Source organism: Thunnus thynnus, chromosome 1 (assembly GCF_963924715.1).
Source record: "Thunnus thynnus chromosome 1, fThuThy2.1, whole genome shotgun sequence".
Classification (NCBI taxonomy): domain Eukaryota; kingdom Metazoa; phylum Chordata; class Actinopteri; order Scombriformes; family Scombridae; genus Thunnus; species Thunnus thynnus.
This window is the reverse complement of record NC_089517.1, coordinates 24,131,920-24,151,312: the sequence shown is the minus strand read 5'-3', so window position 1 is coordinate 24,151,312 and position 19,393 is coordinate 24,131,920. Positions and strand designations below refer to the sequence as shown.

Below are 19,393 nucleotides of genomic sequence, written 5' to 3'. Positions count from 1 at the left end.
GAAATGTAGCAGAGGAGTTCAGGTGATGAAGGGTACAGAGCTATTTTCAGATTTTTTTTTTTTTTTTAGAAAACACATGACTTACTAGGATAATTTAATGTAATAGTTTAGTAACCGTTCTGATCTACACCCCATCCAGGAGGCGGTGGTAATGCGCCTAAAAGCTGTTTGCAAACCGTCATTAAATAACAACAGACGAAGAAGAATAAGAAGGTGAAAAAAGGAAGTAACCGACGCTCACGAGCCTGAAATAACTGTGCTCGTGTGCTGACTAACTGGCAGAGTGTGAGTGTAAGTTGAGCAAACATATATTGTGTTACACCGACAAACGCCTCAGTTATTTCCAGCTTTTTGAGCACATAAACACACAGTTTTCACTGTTTCCACAACCCCTTTAACTAACGGGTTCACGTTAGCTAACGCTGCTAACATTAGCTCGGCGGCTAACTTCAGCTAGCCTCGTCTGATGAAGTGTTTGCTGTTCTATTTTGGAGTTCATGAAGACATTTTAGAAGGCAGCCGGTGTACAGATACGTTTGTAGTCACCTGTGTCTTGCATGCTAAACTACTTAAAGGACGCGTCATGCATTGGGCCCACAATGAATGAACAAGTCGAGAGTGCCTGAAGCTAAATGTGGTTAGCAACGCTGCGGATATGTTCGCGCCACCGCTGCAGCTGCACGGACTCAGCTTTATGTCGTTTGCAAGCTCCGCGATAAACTTTGTTGATGTACAGATCGATATTATTGTCACGAATGTCCCTGTTAACACCGGTTCCGTCCACCTTTTCATGCAGGACATAGCTGTCAGAGTGGAGACAAGAAGAGGGCAGTACTTGCTGGGGTTTTCCTACTGTGAACTGGACTGCGGACACCGAGCTTTGAGGCTCTTGTCCAGTCTATCTGTCCTGTGTTTCTGCCTCCTGGGTGGCAGTGAACAGAGCTGAAGAGATGGACCAGAACAACAGTATACCAAGCTTTCAGGGGCTGGCTTCCCCCCAGGTAAGTTTTAAGTATTTTATGTATAAGAGATTTTAAATTGGCCACAGTCCCTGGCTGGTTTTGCTGAGCATGTTTCACCACTTTCCACTCATGATCATACAAGTAAACTAAGTTGAGGAGCTCACAGACAACAACAGTTTGTGACAGTTGGGTGTGAAAGACTTTGCTCAAGCTTCTACAAAGTGTTATATAACATTGTAGTTTCCTGATGCCCTGTGACACAACTAAGCTGCTTCCAGCTCCTCTTCATCTGATTGAGGGGCACCTCATCGTAAGTCTCACTTGAGTGATGAGAGAGCAAATTTGCCTTCTTACCAGCTTGAGCTCCCAGCTTGCCCTCACGTCACAGGTCAGATGCACCAACTAAAGCTCTTGGTTTAAAGTGTCTAGTGAATTTAGGAATGTGTTATCCCTCTGTTAGATTTCAAAAGCTACTGGAAGAAGACAACGTAAAGAAAATGGTTTATGTGCATAACCAAAATATTATTTGACAAAGTAACAAAATTAACTTTTAGTATGAATTTTCTTCCATTCTTCAGAACGATGTGCCTGTTTTGGGTTGTCCTCTGACATCACTAACCACACATCTGCTGTTGTAGAGCTTCATAATCCACTTCCATTCTTCTCCCTGCTAATTGACTTACGGCAACCCCTTAATGTGGCAGACCGTTATCATGAATATGCAAACATGGACAGTGTGGACATGATAAAGGTGTAACTGCTGGAATATGATTGGGACTTTGGGGTGAATCACAATCAGGCGCCACCAAATGAGAAATAGACACAGTACTTTATTAATTCCAACGGGAAATTTAAGTGTCACAGCAGCCACTTGATGTAAATCAAAATACAAAAACAATTAGGTAGGTTAAAGAAACAAATGCAATTAAATGATAAATTATATACAATACCTAAATAGATTAACTTAAATATAAAAAATAAATAGAATAACTAAAAATATAACCATAAGACCAGAGATATAACCATAACTAAAATATATATATTATTTTCTGAGTATACACTGTTCAATGATGTTAATATGCTTAAGTACACGATACATTAGTGCGAGTCAGGTGGATTTTGGTTAGTAGTAATGTGCATGACTGTCCATGGATGTTAGAACTGAGTGTACTAAATATTGATACTTGAATAACTTACACAATGTATATAGCCTATGCACATAGATATATAATATATTGGAATTGTTTTCCCCACTCATTCTGAGAAAATAGTCTAAATATTTATTATTATATAGATTAATGCATAAACAAGCTGTAGCTCCACACTGGAGCAGTGTGCCTCCGTGAGTTTGCAGTGAACTCGCAGTTCACTGCACTGGATTGTATCGCTTCCAATAATAATTTCTTGAACTGCCACTTAAAAATAGGAGTTCAACATAAGAGCGCCCCTACAGTGATTTGAAATGAGTCATTTGTGACCAGAAAGGGTGCCGTCAGCCTTTTGAACCCCCAGATAGTTAATGGTTCTTTAAATTGACTGACTGATCTAAAATTTTTATTTTATTTATATTCTGAATGAGGCAAATTAAAAAAACATTAGCATTACCCAATATCACTCAGTACTAATATGTTGGGTTCCTTCACAGGGTGCCATGACTCCAGGCATGCCTATCTTCAGTCCCATGATGCCATATGGCTCAGGCCTGACTCCCCAGCCTGTCCAGAACACCAACAGTCTGTCTATACTGGAGGAACAGCAGAGGCAACAACAGCAGCAACAAGCACAACAGGCACAGCAGGCCAACGCAGGTACAACAAACACTGCTGTCATGTTCCTCTTCTTCACTTTCGGCCTCAGAATATGAACTCATTTTGAGTTAATCCTGTTTAAGCTGAGTTGGAAATGTTTTCCCCTTTCATTCTGAGAAAATAGTCTAAATATTTTATATATTATAACAATATATAATATAATATACGAGTAGCCATTATGGAAGTGTACTATCAGTTCATATTGAAGAGATTTTTTATTCTGTTTTCCAGGCCTTCCAGGGACGTCGGGGCAGACCCCTCAGCTTTTTCATTCCCAGACAGTAGCAGGTTCGACCACCACAGCGCTGCCAGGAAACACCCCACTACATCCGTACAACACTCCGCTGACCCCCATGACCCCGATCACACCAGCCACACCAGCCTCAGAGAGCTCTGGGATAGTACCACAGCTACAGTACGTTTCATATACGATGGAATTAACTGTAAAAGTATAATTTCATCCCAATTATTATATGCATCACCCTTGGAAATCATTTAGCTGCTCATGTTATTATGTTACTGTAGTCAATGGTAACAGTTTAAGTTCAGCCTTCTGGTAGATATTCCTACAGATCATTCAAGGACCAAAATTGTGCTCAAGGTGAATTAAATTAATTTAAACCCCAAACATGAACATAGTTGATATTTCAGAGACTACCTGAAGGTGTCCTGGTGTCATTTCTGCTTGGTTATAAATATTTTTTGCTACCAACAGATTGTCAATATTTCCACACAATTGAACTTGAGTCTGAGTTACGGCCTGAGCAGTTTGCCTTTATGTCTCTTACTCATTTCTTTTCTCTGTGCTTTTCTTACTCTCCTCACTGTTAGAAACATAGTATCTACTGTAAACCTGGGCTGTAAACTAGACTTGAAGACCATCGCCCTGAGAGCCAGGAATGCCGAGTACAACCCAAAGGTGAGACTGCCTCACATTACTGTGATCAGCCTTATGTTGCTCAGCAATGTGACTTTTTTTTCTTTCTATTCAACGTTTTGGTCCAGCAACGTTTGCTTTTGTTGGTTGTGTGATGAGATGATTTTGATGATTCCCTGATCATTCTTCCGGCAACATCGTCATCCCAAAATTTGCACTTACAAACAAGAAAATATCAAAACTGAATGAGCTAATTGCATCCCCTCTCTCTCTCTCTTTCTTTTAGCGTTTTGCTGCTGTCATCATGAGAATACGAGAACCCAGGACCACTGCTCTCATCTTCAGCTCCGGGAAGATGGTCTGCACTGGAGCCAAGAGGTCAGCGTAGAACTTGTGTAGATACATATGAACTTTTGCTAAATGCCATAATCAAAACCACTATCTGACTGGAGCGTTTTCTTTGGTTGGGACAATAAACCTGCTTACCAACTGTATCCGTCTGAGAAAACACGTGCTTGTCAGCAGTCAGGGTCTTTACTTTGTCAATAAAAATGCTCTGTTTTATTATTTTCTTTCCTCTTCTTACTTACTTGTGTGATTTTCTTAATTGTTTCCTATATTGCTCTCTTGCCTCTCTCTCCCCAGTGAGGAGCAGTCAAGGTTAGCGGCCAGAAAATACGCTCGTGTGGTACAGAAGCTCGGCTTTCCTGCCAAGTTCCTGGACTTCAAGATTCAGAACATGGTGGGCAGCTGCGACGTGAAGTTCCCCATTCGGCTGGAGGGATTAGTCCTCACACATCAACAGTTCAGCAGGTAAACTCATTTTGTTGTTTGCCATGTGCAGCTAAAAGCCACGGTCACTCATTTCTGCTTTTTGCAAACTACCAACATGATGTCTGTGTTGTGAGAAAATCATTATGTGATCAAGAGTTTTCACAGAGGGAAAGATCAGTGTGGTTTATTATTGTCAACATACATAAGCTGGCATGTTCCTCTTTTGTCTGAGCTGCAACAGTTAGTCGATTAATCAATTAGTTGCCAACAATTAAATGAATCCCCAACTATTTTGATAATTGATTAATCTTTTTAAGTCATTTTTTCAAGAAAAAAAATGTCCAACTTTTCTGGTTTTAGTCTTCTATGACCGTAAACTAAATATTTTTGGATTATGGACTGCTGGACATTTGAAGAGGTCACCTTGGACTTTAGGAAACAGTGATCGATATTTTTCACCATTTTCTGACATTTAATGGACTAAACAACTAATCGTTTGGTGTGATAAGACTGAATAAAAGTACATTTCCCTCACATAAAGAGCCTCATCTGCGAACTAAAATTGAAATGGCTTGTAGCGCTTGAGCTGCAGAGCTAGAAAGTTATTTTTAATTTGAAATAGATTTTTTGGGGGGGATGTTAAGCTAATTCCTGAAATAATTAATATAAATCAACTTGTCTGTTGCAGCTATGAACCGGAGCTGTTTCCAGGACTGATTTACAGAATGATCAAACCCAGAATTGTCCTGCTCATCTTTGTTTCTGGGAAAGTCGTACTAACGGGTAAGACCTTCTCTTCTGTTTATGGATCAACTGATTAATGGTTATGATCAGAAACCTATGTCCTAATCACAAACTGGTAGGATGATAGTAGATAGTTGTAGATTGATAGTTTGACTTTTTGTGGTAAATTTCTTCTTTTCACATAAATCAACAGAAACAGTTGATGTGTCAAATATTTCTGTTGTCTTTTGTCTTTGAGAGACATTGTAGGTCATCGCTGCTGCAAGGATTATATCACATAAACAACCTGAAACCTAAAAATTGATCAGATTCCTTAAATAACAATTAAAATATTATCTATTAGAAATGGAGATTACCCAGAACATGGTGTTAATGTGTATGATGATGATTTTTATGATAATGTAACTGAGTGTGGTCACTGATATCTGTGTTGTTTGTGTGAAGGTGCAAAGGTGAGAGCAGAGATCTATGAAGCGTTTGAAAATATCTACCCCATCCTGAAAGGCTTCCGCAAGACAACGTAGAACCTGCAGCTTCTTTTACCATCTCCCGAACCCCGTCTCTTTTTACTCTGATTTTTTTAAACTCACATGGGAGTGGCATCTATATGTGGACCTCTACAAGTGGACTGCTCTAAGGGCTGTTGCACAGGGATGTGATTCATCTTTTCTTTTTTTTTTTTTTCCAGCCCTCCAGTGTTTCAGATTTTTTTTTTGGGAAACACGTTTTTTTTACAAGTTTCTGTTCCTGTGTTCAGATCTCACATGATGGTATGGTAACAGACACAGCTCCGTTTGTTTCCGACTGTTTTCCATGCCCCGTTTTTTTGGCTTTTTATGTTGTCCTGATTGATCACATCCCTGATTGTATATAAGACTGTAAGAAAATGTAAAAATCGCTGATTAGAAGAGAGGCGGTCGGATTCTGACTGTCTTTTGTTTTTATTTTAAGCAGTTTTAAATAGTTTTGTACATTGTTTTTTTAAATTGTCTGCTCAGTCCCCCAGTTGAAGCAATATGCGTTTGGGTCCGTTAGCCTCACATTCCTTATAACAGTATTTCGTAAGATTTTATTTTAATGATTCAGGATCAGGAGGCTCTTTATCCCAACACTAATCAGTCTGCCTTATAAGAATTTTGTCCTCTTAGATTTGTAATGTAAATCAGTTGGATCTGGGTTCAACAAGTCCTAATTTCATTGATGCTGGAAGTGGATTTCCCTTTAAAATTCAAAAACTGATATGAGACATAGTAAAGTCCTGGCTGTTAAGCTGTAATTGAAGTTGGATGGTTAAATTAAATTGATCTTGTTGTTAGTTAAAGGACCAGTGTGTTGTATTTAGTGGCATCTAGCTGAACGGACTTGACAGAAATGGAATATAATATTAATCACCTGAAAATAAAAATAAGTGTTTTCGTTACCTTAGAATGAGCCCTTTATATCTACATTGGGAGCACTTGGAAACATAGTTATTATGAATATTTGTATTCCATTTCTGTAAAGTCTGATCTACTAGATGCCATTAAATCTACACACTGGACCTTTAAAGTTCTCAGCAAGTTGTTGGTTCGTTCATCAAGGTTTGTATCCTGTTATGGTTGCTGACACTTAATTCCTTCGTACTCTAATCTTTGGCATAGATGGAGTCAGTTTTAAGTTTAAACAAGGATTTTCTGTAGACACGGTTTAGATGCTGTAATTTCAAAATCGAGCATTTTAATGGTTAAACTTCTGTATTTAAAATTGAATCCAACCTTGATGAAAGTGATGATGCTCAGCAAGGATGAGGATCAGAAATTTAAACAATATCAACCAGAACTAAAATATGAAGAAAAGACAACTTGAAGTAGAGCTTCTGCTTTTACCTGAATTAAAATACATGGTTTAATAAATCTTATATTCAGATGTTGCATCTTAAATTTTGTAGCACTAAAAGATGGTATGATGGCAGGTAAACTATGCATCACGTTGCCATGTATGTATTAAAGCTTTCCTGTGTTTTTTTTTTTTTTGGCCATTTGAAACAATATTTAAAAGTTTTGTTTTACAGATTTATTTTGTAGCAATGCTCACAAACACACGGACAAAGAAACATTTAAATGTGTTTAAATCGTGGGCACTTGTATGTGTGCTTGTGTGTCACACATTTCTACTTAGCACATCCTTGAAAACTTCAGCAGTTACGAATTCTAAAATTTGGCTGGAAAATGCATTTGGTTTTTATGTTTTTGAAGGCAGCTTCATCATCTGTGTATCTGCCACCTGGCGTCTATTTGGTGGCAGAAGAAATGAGGGATTAATGCTGCATTTTCTCTGTGATTCTGAGTTCAGCAGAGACCTGAAGACCAGAAAGTCCTGTCACGTCCAAATGCAATTCTGCTTCTTCTTAAATTGTAAATGTGCTGCATTGTGCATTAATAAATGTGTACATACTGGCTCTCTGGTTCAAGCTGTTTCTTACATTTTTCCCTGTGAACTCAGATATTTCCACTCGCCAACCAAGATTATAGAAAATATGACAAACACCAGATTCAGACTCTGCAGAATCCTGTAAAAAATGGAAATCTCCAAATAATGAACGCACAGCAGAATTAGGATGATACCCACTAATTATAAAAATTCAAAAGAGAGCATTTAAATTTTATAGTCACCTAAAAGAAAGTGACCCTGAAACACTCCATAACAAGGCCCTGTTCTGGTTCCCCAGAGAAGACAGACTGTACACCCGCTGCACACAGCAGGAAGTGGAAACCCAGCTGCACTTTTTAACCACCTGCCAGCTGTACCAAGACATCAGAGACATAAACTACCTACAGATAACAACCCAAAAACACTTTGAAAACATTTTCTATAAAAAAACCCTCCTGCGGTATATATAAAATACAAACATGCAAACACAGCAGCGTCATTTGTGAGCCGTTGAGACCAGAAAAGACCATCCAATGGAAAACAACCACCTGTGTACTCCTGGACTGACCATTTACACTGTGCTGATCTGCGTACATGGACATATATATTTATTTATTTAACAGCAAAATCACAATTCTTGTTTGTAAACATATGCTAATTTCAACTATTCTTATTTATATATTTGACTACAATGTTGCAATGTCACACATTCTGTTTACACATTTCCTTATTCTGGTAGATCTTTACTGATATTATGCACATTTTTTGTTTTTATTTCACACTTGCTTTGCCAATGTAAACATATGTTTCCCAAACCAATACAGCCCCTTTGAATTCAATTGATACTTGTTGTCCTAAAAAGTGACAAGACAACATGCAATCATCTGGTGGATATGTAAATTTTGTAACTAAGTGAACAAAAGTGAAAGTCATACCGCTATGTAAACTGGACCCATATTGTATACTGGAAGTTTTATTGAACTTGTATAGAAATCACAGTCACAGTAAAGAGCTTTTTCATCTTAAAGTAGTTTAGACTCACTTCTGTAAGGCTTCAACTCCATGTCATTACAAATTCAAACCAGATACAATCAGATTTTAGCCATAAACACAGCCTTCATGTAAACTTCATATTTGGCTTTTTGTTTAGTTTATGTAGGTGTAATTTTATTTTTAACATACCACACAGCTCATCTTTCTGTGATGTATGAAACATTGAATTTAACTTATACCACTTAGGGAGGATGACATAAATCTCAGCGGAAGATGGCTTTAAATATCTGACTTGATGTCTGTGATCACTGTCTGCAAATCTTTACTGTGCTGTATGTCATTGGTTCCCAACCTTTTTTCTTAAGGAACCTCTGTTTTTTTGATACGATTGACCATGATATCCTAATCAATCGTTTTGAAAAGTTGTTTTTTCTGACTTTGTGTTAAACTGGTTCCAAACATACATCAAAGGGAGAAAGTTTTATGTCAGTCTTGGAGATCTCGTGTCTGAAGAACAAGATAATTGCTTTGGTCGATTATTATTCTCATTATCAGTTATGCGGATGACACACAACTGTACATCTCCGCTGAACCAAATGATGCTGCAGATATGAACTCCATTACTACATTTCTTCTGGCAATAAATAAATGGATGAGCAATTATATTATTTACCACTGAAGACCACCCTCTCTTCAGCTTGCAGGGTTTCATCCTTTAATTTCGCCAATTTCTTGCTGAAAATGACACTCAACCCCTGACACTTAATCATTTTTGCATGAGCTCATTGGTTGTTTTAACTACATACTTTTGTAATGCAGGACAAGGATACGTAGCTGCTTTCTACACCAGCTTAGCAGAGAGTGAAGGCTCTGTGAATACGGCTCCTGTTCACGTCTACACTTTAGATTATCTTTTTATTCCTTTTTCTAAATAAATACAGATAAACTTCTAAAATAATGCTTAAATTCAGTTGTTTTTGGCATAGAAATGAATTAAATGCTGAGACACAGAGTACAAACTTTTGACTTGTACTGTTTATGAAAAAATATTAAAAAAATCTTACACCTCGAAAAAATTAAGAAGGCCTCACAACGCAACAGTGGAGCTTTGGGTACATATTCTGTCTGTGACAGAAAATCAGATGAATCCTTATTTAGATAGAACTGATTAAAATTAAACAATGTGATGATAAGGCACAAGGTTATTATGTTCTTAGTTTTACTGACCATTAACTCCAATAGACGTCTTGTATGAACAGTATGCAGGGCTGGGAATGGAAATAGCCCAGTAAACACATTGTTCTCACCAGTCAGAATTTAAAAGAGGAGAAAAGATGTTTACTGTTAGTGGCAGGAAAACCACAACACTGATGTTTACAACCGATCTGTGTATCATTGGTTACATAGAAGAACAGCAGAACATGTCGAGTCCACTTGTTGAGAAGTGAAATCTCTTCAAGTGTGATCGTCACACACACGTCATTTCACAAACTGTTTGAACAAAGACTCTGTTGACCACCATAACAGAGATATTATGGCTGTTTAATCTGTGTTTGTTGATCTGAACTGAAGTCCTGCTTCCAAATGAACTCAGGGCAGTACTGGTCGTCATGGTTACAGCTGAAGGAGCAGGTGTAGACAGCCAGAGTCCCCCAGTCAATACTGGCTCCTGTGGAGTCCACACATAGACTGTTCAATAGCTGGGGCATCACCTAGACACACACACACACACACACACACACACACACACACACACACACACAGTTATTACATGTGTTGGGTTCCAGCAGAAGCACAAACTACTCTACAACTGGACTGTTTCCTGTGTGGAGAGAGAGAAACATTTATATATGATCCAACACTCTCGGTCATTCAAAGAAGAAACTTTATCAAGAGGGCAAGTTTACATCTATTCACTGAGACTTTAGGGGCTTGTTGATACTTGTTGACGCACTACTATGATTTATTTTTATATATGTCATTACACTGTATTATCACATAAAAGATTAATGATCTGAGACATTTTCTTCTGCTTGAGGCTGCAAGCTCTGATGTTTTCTGATCACTCTTTCTTCAATGAACTGTAAATAATCCTCTTGTCTTGTCCTTCCATACAAGACCAACAGTGCTCCTCATTAATTATCCAGGACCAATAACTGGATTCACATGTGAAACACAGGCAAGGTGACACTGATGGAGAAGGTTCCTTCTTCCTCAAGACCTAAATCTTGAAGATTTCTGAGCATTTCCACTGCAGAAAGAGTGGCTCTTGTTCCAGTAAGCTGTCACCATTGCTAACACCATGGTGGTTGTAAAGCCATGTGATTATTACTGAGGAATGCTCACATATACTTATGTTACCAGTCAGCTTTTAAACTGAAGGGAAATGTGGGCTGATTTGTAAAATGTGCTGGTTCTCCTTCATCATCAGTGTCAAAAAGACTAAAGAGACAGGATTAAACAAAGGTTTTGGTGCAAATTTTAAACAGCATGTTAACCTTAATTTACAGATTGTTGAACATAGTGAAACAATTCTGTCCATGAAGAACATAAATTAACCAGCACGCACACAACGTCATATACTTGGCACACAACAGCGCAACTGCACTGAGAACGAAAGTCAAACAGTGAGAAGGTGAACAAGAAGAGGGGAAGTTGGGAAGGAGAAGAAAAGGCAAAAAAAAAAAAGTGCAGATCATTGAGCGTCAAAACAACAAACCTGAAACTCAAAAGTCCTCTTGGCGCCACAGGTGCATGCTGGGATGTCCTGATCTGAAGGGATGTGCTGGGAGGAGACCCACAAGGGAGAGCCCCCCCGACTGTAACGCACCACCTAAACATGACGCAGCAATGTGAGATGGACACAGAGAAAAAAAAACATCTGTGTGGGTTTTTTCTAACTTTACATCACCATTGTGAGAAAAGACTTTGAGATCTCGATTACGTCCATTCAAGTCGTTTATATGTTTTTTTTTTACCTGATGTGGCTCTGGAGCGATCTTCTTTTTAAACCGCTGGACGACTTTGTTGTCTTCAGTCTCATGCATAGCCATCTCCTCCAGATCTGTCTCTGCCAAGGCTTTAAAAATGGAAGAGAAATATTATTTTTCATACTGATGAACCTGCAAGTTTTGTAGTTGTCAAAATAGCACTAAAAAACATATTTTTCTGCTTCATACAGTCAAAAACTTTATATGGCCAGTGTGTCAAACATAAAGTAAAGCTTACTTTCTGCTAAGGAGGGACAATCTTCACTCCTCTGAGCAACAGCCGTCTCCTCTTCTCCTTCAGCCTCCTCCTCCTCTTCCTCTTCCTCAGGCTCAGTGACCAGCTCAGACTCAGTGAAGATGTAGGGAGAAACTGTGACAACAGATGCTTCTATACATAGACAGAGACAGACAAAACTAACATTTCAGTGGAAATAAGGATTATTTAAGAAAGAAAAGACAAACTCTCAAATTACCACCAGTTGAACTGTTACTAAAGCAACACACACACACTCACCTGGGCTACAACACTCCTTCTTGTGTGTGTGTTTCCAGTGGAGGGTCTGGTGGTGTTTTCCACAGTAGGATACAGCATGACAGCGGGAGCAGGCTTTGTTGCCGGGGCAACCACAAACCCAGCACAGTTTAACTCCAGAGACGGGCAGCACACTCTGGTCTTGATCGAGATCACTGGGGGGTTCATCCTCTGAAGAGAAAAAAAAAACATTAAAAGAAAAGACAGTAAGTCTAAATCTCTAAGTTTGCTATAACTGGTGTTTTGTGACCCACAGTCAAAATAATGAAAATTCATTCTAAAATACCAATAACATGCAACCAACAGGTTTTGGTAGTTTATCAGGTGTATCAGAGTTTTGTAGATATAGCACTGACTGTACTTCTTAATAAAATGGTTCAGTGATGTATTCTTCTTGATCCTCACAAATGTATTAACCAACACTTTGAGTTTGGCCAGCAAACAGTGGAACCAGAAATACATCAAAACCAAAGCCAAACTACTGTTAAATTAAGTAAAAACAGACAAATAAGATTATATAAATCACAAAATTTCCCTTCCAAATAAAACAAACAATCCAGTTTCAACAGTTCAACAATTATTTGGTAAATTTAATCTGTCCTTTCATATTATATCAATGTTTATATATTCAATTAATGGTGATAAATGACACCACTCAGCTCAACTTTATTTATATATCACTTTACATCTAACAGTGACTACTGTGAACTTAACCAGGCTATATCATGTCTGTTCAGACATGACTAACATCTACATCTTGAATAGTTGATAGTATGAGATGATAAAGAATCAGACTCTGAAGTACATCCTGGTAAATGCACAAACCTGGTGGTGGATCGTAGGGGTAGAACTCATTCCTTCTAGGTAGCTGACTTCTGAAAACTGATCAAGAAGACAGAATCTGTTAGAAAACTTGATAAAAAAAAAAGTATTTGGTCTTTAAATAAAAATCAAGCAAATGCTCCAAAAAACAGCTGAGAGCTGACTGAGGATGTTGAGTGAGATGTGAAAATGAGAACATGAGGTACCTTTCATACAGCGGCTGTCGTTGTGTGTGTAGCACTCAGGAGTTTTGCAGCAGAACAGAAACAACGTTCTGTGGAAACTTCTGTCCTGACCAGAAATGGGAGCGTACACCTGCAGCAGAGATGGAGACGGTCACTTCTGTACATCTCTCCTGTATATGTGACATCCACAGCATGATTGTCTCTTCTGGAGGAGAGATCTCTGCTCTGAATATGGTCTGGTCCAAAGGCAGACTGCTTTAGGTAGTGAACTTCACTGTAGAGCCTTAATAAATAAGTCTTGGGTTTGGTTTATGGAAGTTATGTAAAGTGTAACAGTTTTGGCTGTCATAAAAGTGAGTAGAGAAGTATTTTCATTTAGGGTTTATCTCATATTTAAATCCCAACCTCAGATGTTCCTTTGATGTTTAAAGTCAATATCAGACATTGACATCTGTCTTCCTAAACAGGAAGTCAGAGCATTATAATCTTATAAAATTCAGTTAACATCAAAGCCAATGTACATGTAGGGTTTCTGAACTGTTTCTCAATTTGTAGTGAAACCTAAAGTGACATTATTCACTGTCTGTGGAGCAGCTCCATGGTCTGTCTGCAGTTCAATATGATGACTAATTAAATCAGAGCTCCACAGGATCACAAAGAATCATTATTTATGGTGGATGATCCCCTTCTAGTGTGTCCAGAGCCCGCTGTCTCCCTCCCTCCTCCGGGACACTAACCTGCAGCAGAAAGGCCAGAGGCAGGCGGCATATCTCACACTCCAGCCCGGACAGGGAGGGCAGGCCTCGCTGGCAGAGCCACGCCGGCTTCCCCCCGACTTTACTGGGGAACTGCGGCGAGCGAAGCCGCCACGGCTCCGCTTCCTCCAGGAAACCCAGAACTACCTCTGCTGAGGACATGACTGTGTCTCCGGACAAAAGCGACTGTCTGTCAGATAAAATAATAAACAGTAACAGTCCGAAAAACAAAACACATGCAGTTTGGGTACAGTCCGATAATCCTTCCGCGGGGAAACACAAACCAACCGGTGAAGCGTTCCGCACCTCAAGCTCTCACTGTATATGTGTTTTGGTTTACGTGAAAAATAAAAGCCTGTCTTAATAGCTAAGATTTGTTGGGAAACATAGTGCTCATCTCGACTCAAACTTTGAGACTCGTCACATAAAATTTCATTTTGTGAGATAAAGAAAGGTCATTTTTATTCATTTGCCCATCTGTCCACTAGATGTCGCAAACGCACTGGAAGATATCAAATGTCAAAACTTTTACACAAGTAACTTAAAGTACAATTTTGAGTAACGTGTACTTTAAAAAAAAAAAAATAAAAAAAATTCACTATGCTACTTGTTCTCCACTACATTTGTCACTGAAAACATGTGATAGGTTTACAATATAATATAATATAATATAATATAATATAATATAATATAATATAATATAATATAATATAAGCACTTTGTGTCATTACTATTTTTATCTTTTTATTCTAATAATTTGGTATGTCTGCTGATTTGTAGAAAAAGTGAGAGAATTTTTTTTTAGAAAATCAAGATACCAAACAAAAGTGCAGAAGTGTGAATGAAATAAAACCAAAATCAGAGAATAATTATGAAAAATAAGGAAAACGGTCCATGTACAATGTGTTCAACTCATTTGATAACAGGATAAATAAATATACAATGCATTATTGTGTTTTATTGTGTTTAAATGGAAATCCACGCGCTTTTATCGTTTTCGTCCTCAAATCAGCAAAGCTCATTCAATTGTATGTCTCCAGTACCCTACAATGATGGAAATGCATTGGCTTTTTGTCCAGAGTTTTTAGAGTTTGTTTATATAAGGACTCAAGAGGTTTTATGGCTGTTTCTCCAGCCTGACTCCAACATCTGATGCAATAAGACATATGGGAAAGAATCATAGTATGCATAAATATCTTGGCTGCGTTCAAAGAGAGACATTTTCTAATATGTCTAAAATTTGCTAAGTTGTACTTTATGGTTTTAAACGTTTTTTAAATGAGTTTCTTAAAGTTCAAATTTGGATCCAGTGTCATACCAAGATATTTAAAATCAATGTGTCATGTCAATTTTTTCACCTTTGATGAAAATATCAGCATTAGGAGGTTGTACCATAGTCTTAGAGAAAAACATACCCTTTGTCTTGTTTATATTTAGACTCAGACATGATTGATCAAGTCAATGAGTGATCCTTTCCAATGCAATTGTTAGCTTAGCAGCAGCTAACTCAGCTGTTTTTGCATGTGTGCACACAACGGTGTCATCTGCATAAATTTGTAGTTCTGTATCATGACACTGTTGAGGGAGATCATTAATATATAGGCTAAATAATAGGGGACCTAACACTGACCCTTGTGGAATACCCATTGTGCACTTCATATTACTGGACAGTGTGTCACCAACTTTAACACATTGTATTTGATAAATATGAAGACATCCATGCCAGTGCTCTAGATGAGAAGTTAAATTTAGAGAGTTTCGATATTAAAACATCATGATTGACTGTATCAAATGCTTTACGCAGATCTAAAAATACAGCACCAACTACTCCTCCTTTGTCAAGTCTTGATTTAATTTGCTCTATTAAGTGCAAAGTAGCAGTTTCGGTGGAATGATTTGCTCTGAAGCCAATTTGAATACAATGTAGAAAAAAATTGCTTGGACTAAAAAATGTTGTAAGTTGTTTAATTACATTTTAATCAGCATTCTTTGAGAGTACTGGCAGCATACTTATTGGTCTGTAGTTACTGGCTTCAGGGTGGTCTCCAGATTTAATAAAAGGCATGACAATGGCACATTTCCAGTCATCAGGAAAGGAGCTGTGTTAAAAAGACAAGTTAATTAAATGAGCAATAGGGAGAGTTAAAATATCTTTGTGTGATTGACAAACCTGGTGTCATATTGAAAAATATCTCTACTTTTGGAGCTTTTTAAGGAGCTGCTGATTTTGTTTACTCGTAATTCATTAGTCTCTACCACCTTGAAAACCTGGTCTGTAGCATCCATAGGAACAATATCCAGTTTCTTTTTCGTAATTTTTTTTCCTAAATCATATACAGACTCAAGAAAAAAATTATCAAAGACAGAAGAAGAACAGTAGAATGATCTTCAATTAACTTTCCCTGTACTTTGAGTTTAAAATCACCTAAACATTTTGGGTCCCTCCTTCAATGTTCTTCCAGATCAATTTACTGTTGCCTTTTGCCTCATTCAAAATATTGAGATAAAAATAAGATTTTGCTTCTCTTAGCTCTTGGATAATTTTGTTCCTTAAACCTTTATTAATCAGCATGTCAGTGTCTCTTCTAGTTTTAATTGCCTTCCTGCAGCATCTCTAGATTTCATTAGTTTCCACAAATTTTCATTAAACCACAGTAAATTGTTTTTATTTTTAGATTTTATCTGTATCCTCACATTAAATCTTTCACATTTTGTTTGTAAAAGTATCACAGCCATAGTCCAGATCATCAGAGGATGGTACAGCATCCCAGTTCAAGCTGTTAATTTCATTGATAAATTCTTCTTGCTTAGCTCTGGGTATGATTTGAAGTATCATTGTCTTAGTTGCTGTGGTCTTAAATCTACTTTTAGTCAGTTATCTCGCACATAGGGTTAGGTTATGGTCTGATAAGCCAGTGATTAAATTATGATTCTTAGTTATTCTTTCTGGTTTGTTAGTAAATATCAGATCAATTTGTGTACTGGAGCATTTTGCAATCCTAGTTGGGCCTTTTACTAGTTGGTCTAGTTGGAATTTTCTGTGATCATTTTCAGTTTTTTCCTCTTAGTTTTATCCTCCCAGTTCACATTAAAATCACCCAAAAAGAATAATTCACTTTTTCAGGACTTCTGTGAGTTGCTCGTAGAAAGTGTCATCTGCAGAAGGGGGCCTGTAGACACCTCTGATGTTAAAAGACATTTGTTGGGATAACATTATTTTTATCCCAACATATTTTAACGTGTTACCCGCACTATCAACCACAAGTTCATTTGATATTGTCTCTCACATAAAAAAAGCACCCCTCCTCCTCTTCCATCAGGTCTGTCTCTTCTGAAACATTGGTGTCCGGGCACCGTGAACACACTCGCAGGAGATGTTTGTTTCAACCATGTTTCAGTCAAACGGAGAAAGTCCAGATTTGAGTCGGACACAAGATGAGTTAGCTGATTGCTCTTTGCAGTAATGCCTCTGATGTTAAAATGTCCACCGACTAGCCCCCCCGGTTTCAGCTTCGCTTCGGGTCCTAGAAGACTTTTGCATGATTGACAGTTTGGACGGTTTTGAATAACCTCCTCACTGCAGGTTTTCGACACACAGTGGTGTCAGCAGCAGGTTTTTGTGAGAGGGACACTGGACCTATCAAGGTTTCCACAGCCCAGTAGCGAAAGGTTATTCATTGAGACATAATGCCCGGTGTTTTGTCTGTCAGGGGAGAAGCCCGGCTCAGAAAGTTGCTGCTCATTCATGACTGGCACCAGGGGAGTCCAAGACACGGGCACAAATCAGCATCAAAGTTCTTATGATCTGCTGACCATTCCGGAGAGCAGGATCAGCATAAAGAGGAGACCTGCTTTTCTCCGAAATGGAGTGGAAGATGACCGGTCCACTGGATCGGTGATTTGCTCTGGTACCTGGACTCGTCCGTGCCGCAGGACAGAGGAATAGATTGCAAAATATCCCAGTAAGTTATGATGACAGCGTTTCCCTGTTTAGCTGCAGTGGAAGGATCATCTCAAAAGAGGGAATCAAAAGACTGTGATGTTGAACGATATCTAATTGAGATTATTAAATAGCGACCAACCTCTTTAAGAGAGACGTGCATTTACGCACGTGGCACCGCAACGTAACCTATATCTATCTATCGACCTATCTACCTATCAAATACTGGGTACGTCGCGCAAATACCCAGTATTTGCAATCACTGGGTCCAGCGTCCTCCCCTAACCCCCCGACTGGCAAACTGTCTCGAAGCACTGGACAGCCACGAGACTTTACGTCCCTAGGCGCGAGACATATGTCAATCGCTCAGTGCTTCGAGGCAGTTTGCCAGCTGGGAGGTAAGGATCTGCTTTTCCGAATGATTGAAAGCGGTCCTATTTATAGCGATCACCCTCTTTAAGAGAGACGTGCATTTACGCACGTGGCACCGCAACGTAACTTCTATCCATCTATTGACCTATCTATCTACCTATCTATCTATCTACCTATCTACCTATCAAATACTGGGTACGTCGCGCGAATACCCAGTATTTGCTTTCACTGGGCCCAGCGTCCTCCCCTAACCCCCCGACTGGCAAACTGCCTCGAAGCACTGGACAGCCACGAGACTTTACGTCCCTTGGCGCGAGACATATGTCAATCGCTCAGTGCTTCGAGGCAGTTGCCAGCTGGGAGGTAAGGATCGGCTTTTCCGAATGATTGAAACTCGGATGGAAAGTCTTTATGACGTCATTGATGACGTAAAATAACCAGAGCTGTCAACTGAGCGCTGATGACACCATCACTCAGGACTCCTCTGTGATGTCACATAGCCGTGAAAGTTATTGGGGCATAGTTGTAATGACAGCACAGATGACGTCACGGCCAACAAAAAATAAACATCTGAAACTGAATTTCATTGATAAATAGAATATTTCTGACAACAGGTGGAGTTAATACGAACTTGATGAATGCCAATCACAGCAGCTCCTCTCATCAGCAGCAAGCAGTTTAATGAGCCATGAGTTCAGGAGAAAACTGCTCTTTAAAGACAAAAAATATACACTTCTCTAAATATTACTAAACAGCCTGAGCCAGCAAATATTAGTAGACAACAGCCCACATTTATACAGCATCATAAATATGCTCTGGAGGTAAGATTTGAATTGCTGTTGCAGGAGACAGTGAAATTCATATCACCACGTGCAGTGTGCACATTTTTAGTTGACAATTATACAGTTACACTATACAAAATATTAGAGCAGATAATAATTGGTGCAGCATAGTGCAGAAATGACAGAGCCTGTCATAGACCATCAGAAACCTGGATAATGTGAGGCTCACTGGGTGCACCTGAACCTCACTTAGGGTGGGATCATAAAGAAAGTATTATTATAGCCTACATTATAGGTGGGCATGTGAAAGGATGTGACAATCACAGCCAATCACATTCTAGTATCAATAACACTGAAACATAGGGTCCAAAAAGCAAGAAAATTAGTAAACCAATGTAATCAAGCTTAATTTCTATTCCAATTGCTGATTTGAAGACGAAAACGGGAA

General features: G+C 38.7%; 2 protein-coding genes across 4 annotated transcripts in view; one reads left to right on the top strand and one right to left on the bottom strand.

Moving 5' to 3' along the window:
- Positions 1 to 180: 180 nt before the first annotated feature.
- Positions 181 to 7,600, top strand: tbp (TATA box binding protein). Of its 2 annotated transcripts, none has more exons than XM_067591996.1 (9): positions 181 to 291; positions 797 to 1,001; positions 2,608 to 2,770; positions 3,002 to 3,185; positions 3,602 to 3,689; positions 3,934 to 4,025; positions 4,293 to 4,460; positions 5,110 to 5,204; positions 5,610 to 7,600. In XM_067591996.1, the coding sequence occupies exons 2-9, from the start codon at positions 951 to 953 to the stop codon at positions 5,687 to 5,689; spliced, it is 921 nt and encodes a 306-aa protein (XP_067448097.1). In that variant the 5' UTR covers positions 181 to 291; positions 797 to 950; the 3' UTR covers positions 5,690 to 7,600. The 2 variants fall into 2 exon arrangements, with proteins under 2 accessions (XP_067448097.1, XP_067448107.1); XM_067592006.1 differs by having other exon boundaries at positions 196 to 285.
- pdcd2 (programmed cell death 2) overlaps positions 7,148 to 19,393 on the bottom strand; it is a 13,208-nt gene continuing 962 nt past the window's right edge. The window contains exons 2-9 of one of the 2 annotated variants that reach the window (XM_067591982.1): positions 13,834 to 14,041; positions 13,118 to 13,226; positions 12,915 to 12,971; positions 12,072 to 12,260; positions 11,796 to 11,945; positions 11,546 to 11,646; positions 11,287 to 11,400; positions 7,148 to 10,279 (exon numbers count right to left, since the gene is read on the bottom strand). In XM_067591982.1, the coding sequence (XP_067448083.1) occupies positions 10,100 to 10,279; positions 11,287 to 11,400; positions 11,546 to 11,646; positions 11,796 to 11,945; positions 12,072 to 12,260; positions 12,915 to 12,971; positions 13,118 to 13,226; positions 13,834 to 14,013 (1,080 nt within the window). In that variant the 5' untranslated portion in view covers positions 14,014 to 14,041 and the 3' untranslated portion in view covers positions 7,148 to 10,099. Of the gene's footprint in view, positions 10,280 to 11,286; positions 11,401 to 11,545; positions 11,647 to 11,795; positions 11,946 to 12,071; positions 12,261 to 12,914; positions 12,972 to 13,117; positions 13,227 to 13,833; positions 14,183 to 19,393 lie in introns of those variants that run through there. The other variant, XM_067591973.1, reaches the window with a different exon arrangement.

Excerpts from the sequence above, each read along its gene's own strand:
- tbp (XM_067591996.1), top strand. The coding sequence starts at position 951 with ATGGACCAGAACAACAGTATACCAAGCTTTCAGGGGCTGGCTTCCCCC. Across the intron at positions 1,002-2,607 it reads AGGGGCTGGCTTCCCCCCAG|GGTGCCATGACTCCAGGCAT; the intron begins GTAAGTTTTAAG and ends GTTCCTTCACAG. Across the intron at positions 2,771-3,001 it reads GGCACAGCAGGCCAACGCAG|GCCTTCCAGGGACGTCGGGG; the intron begins GTACAACAAACA and ends TCTGTTTTCCAG.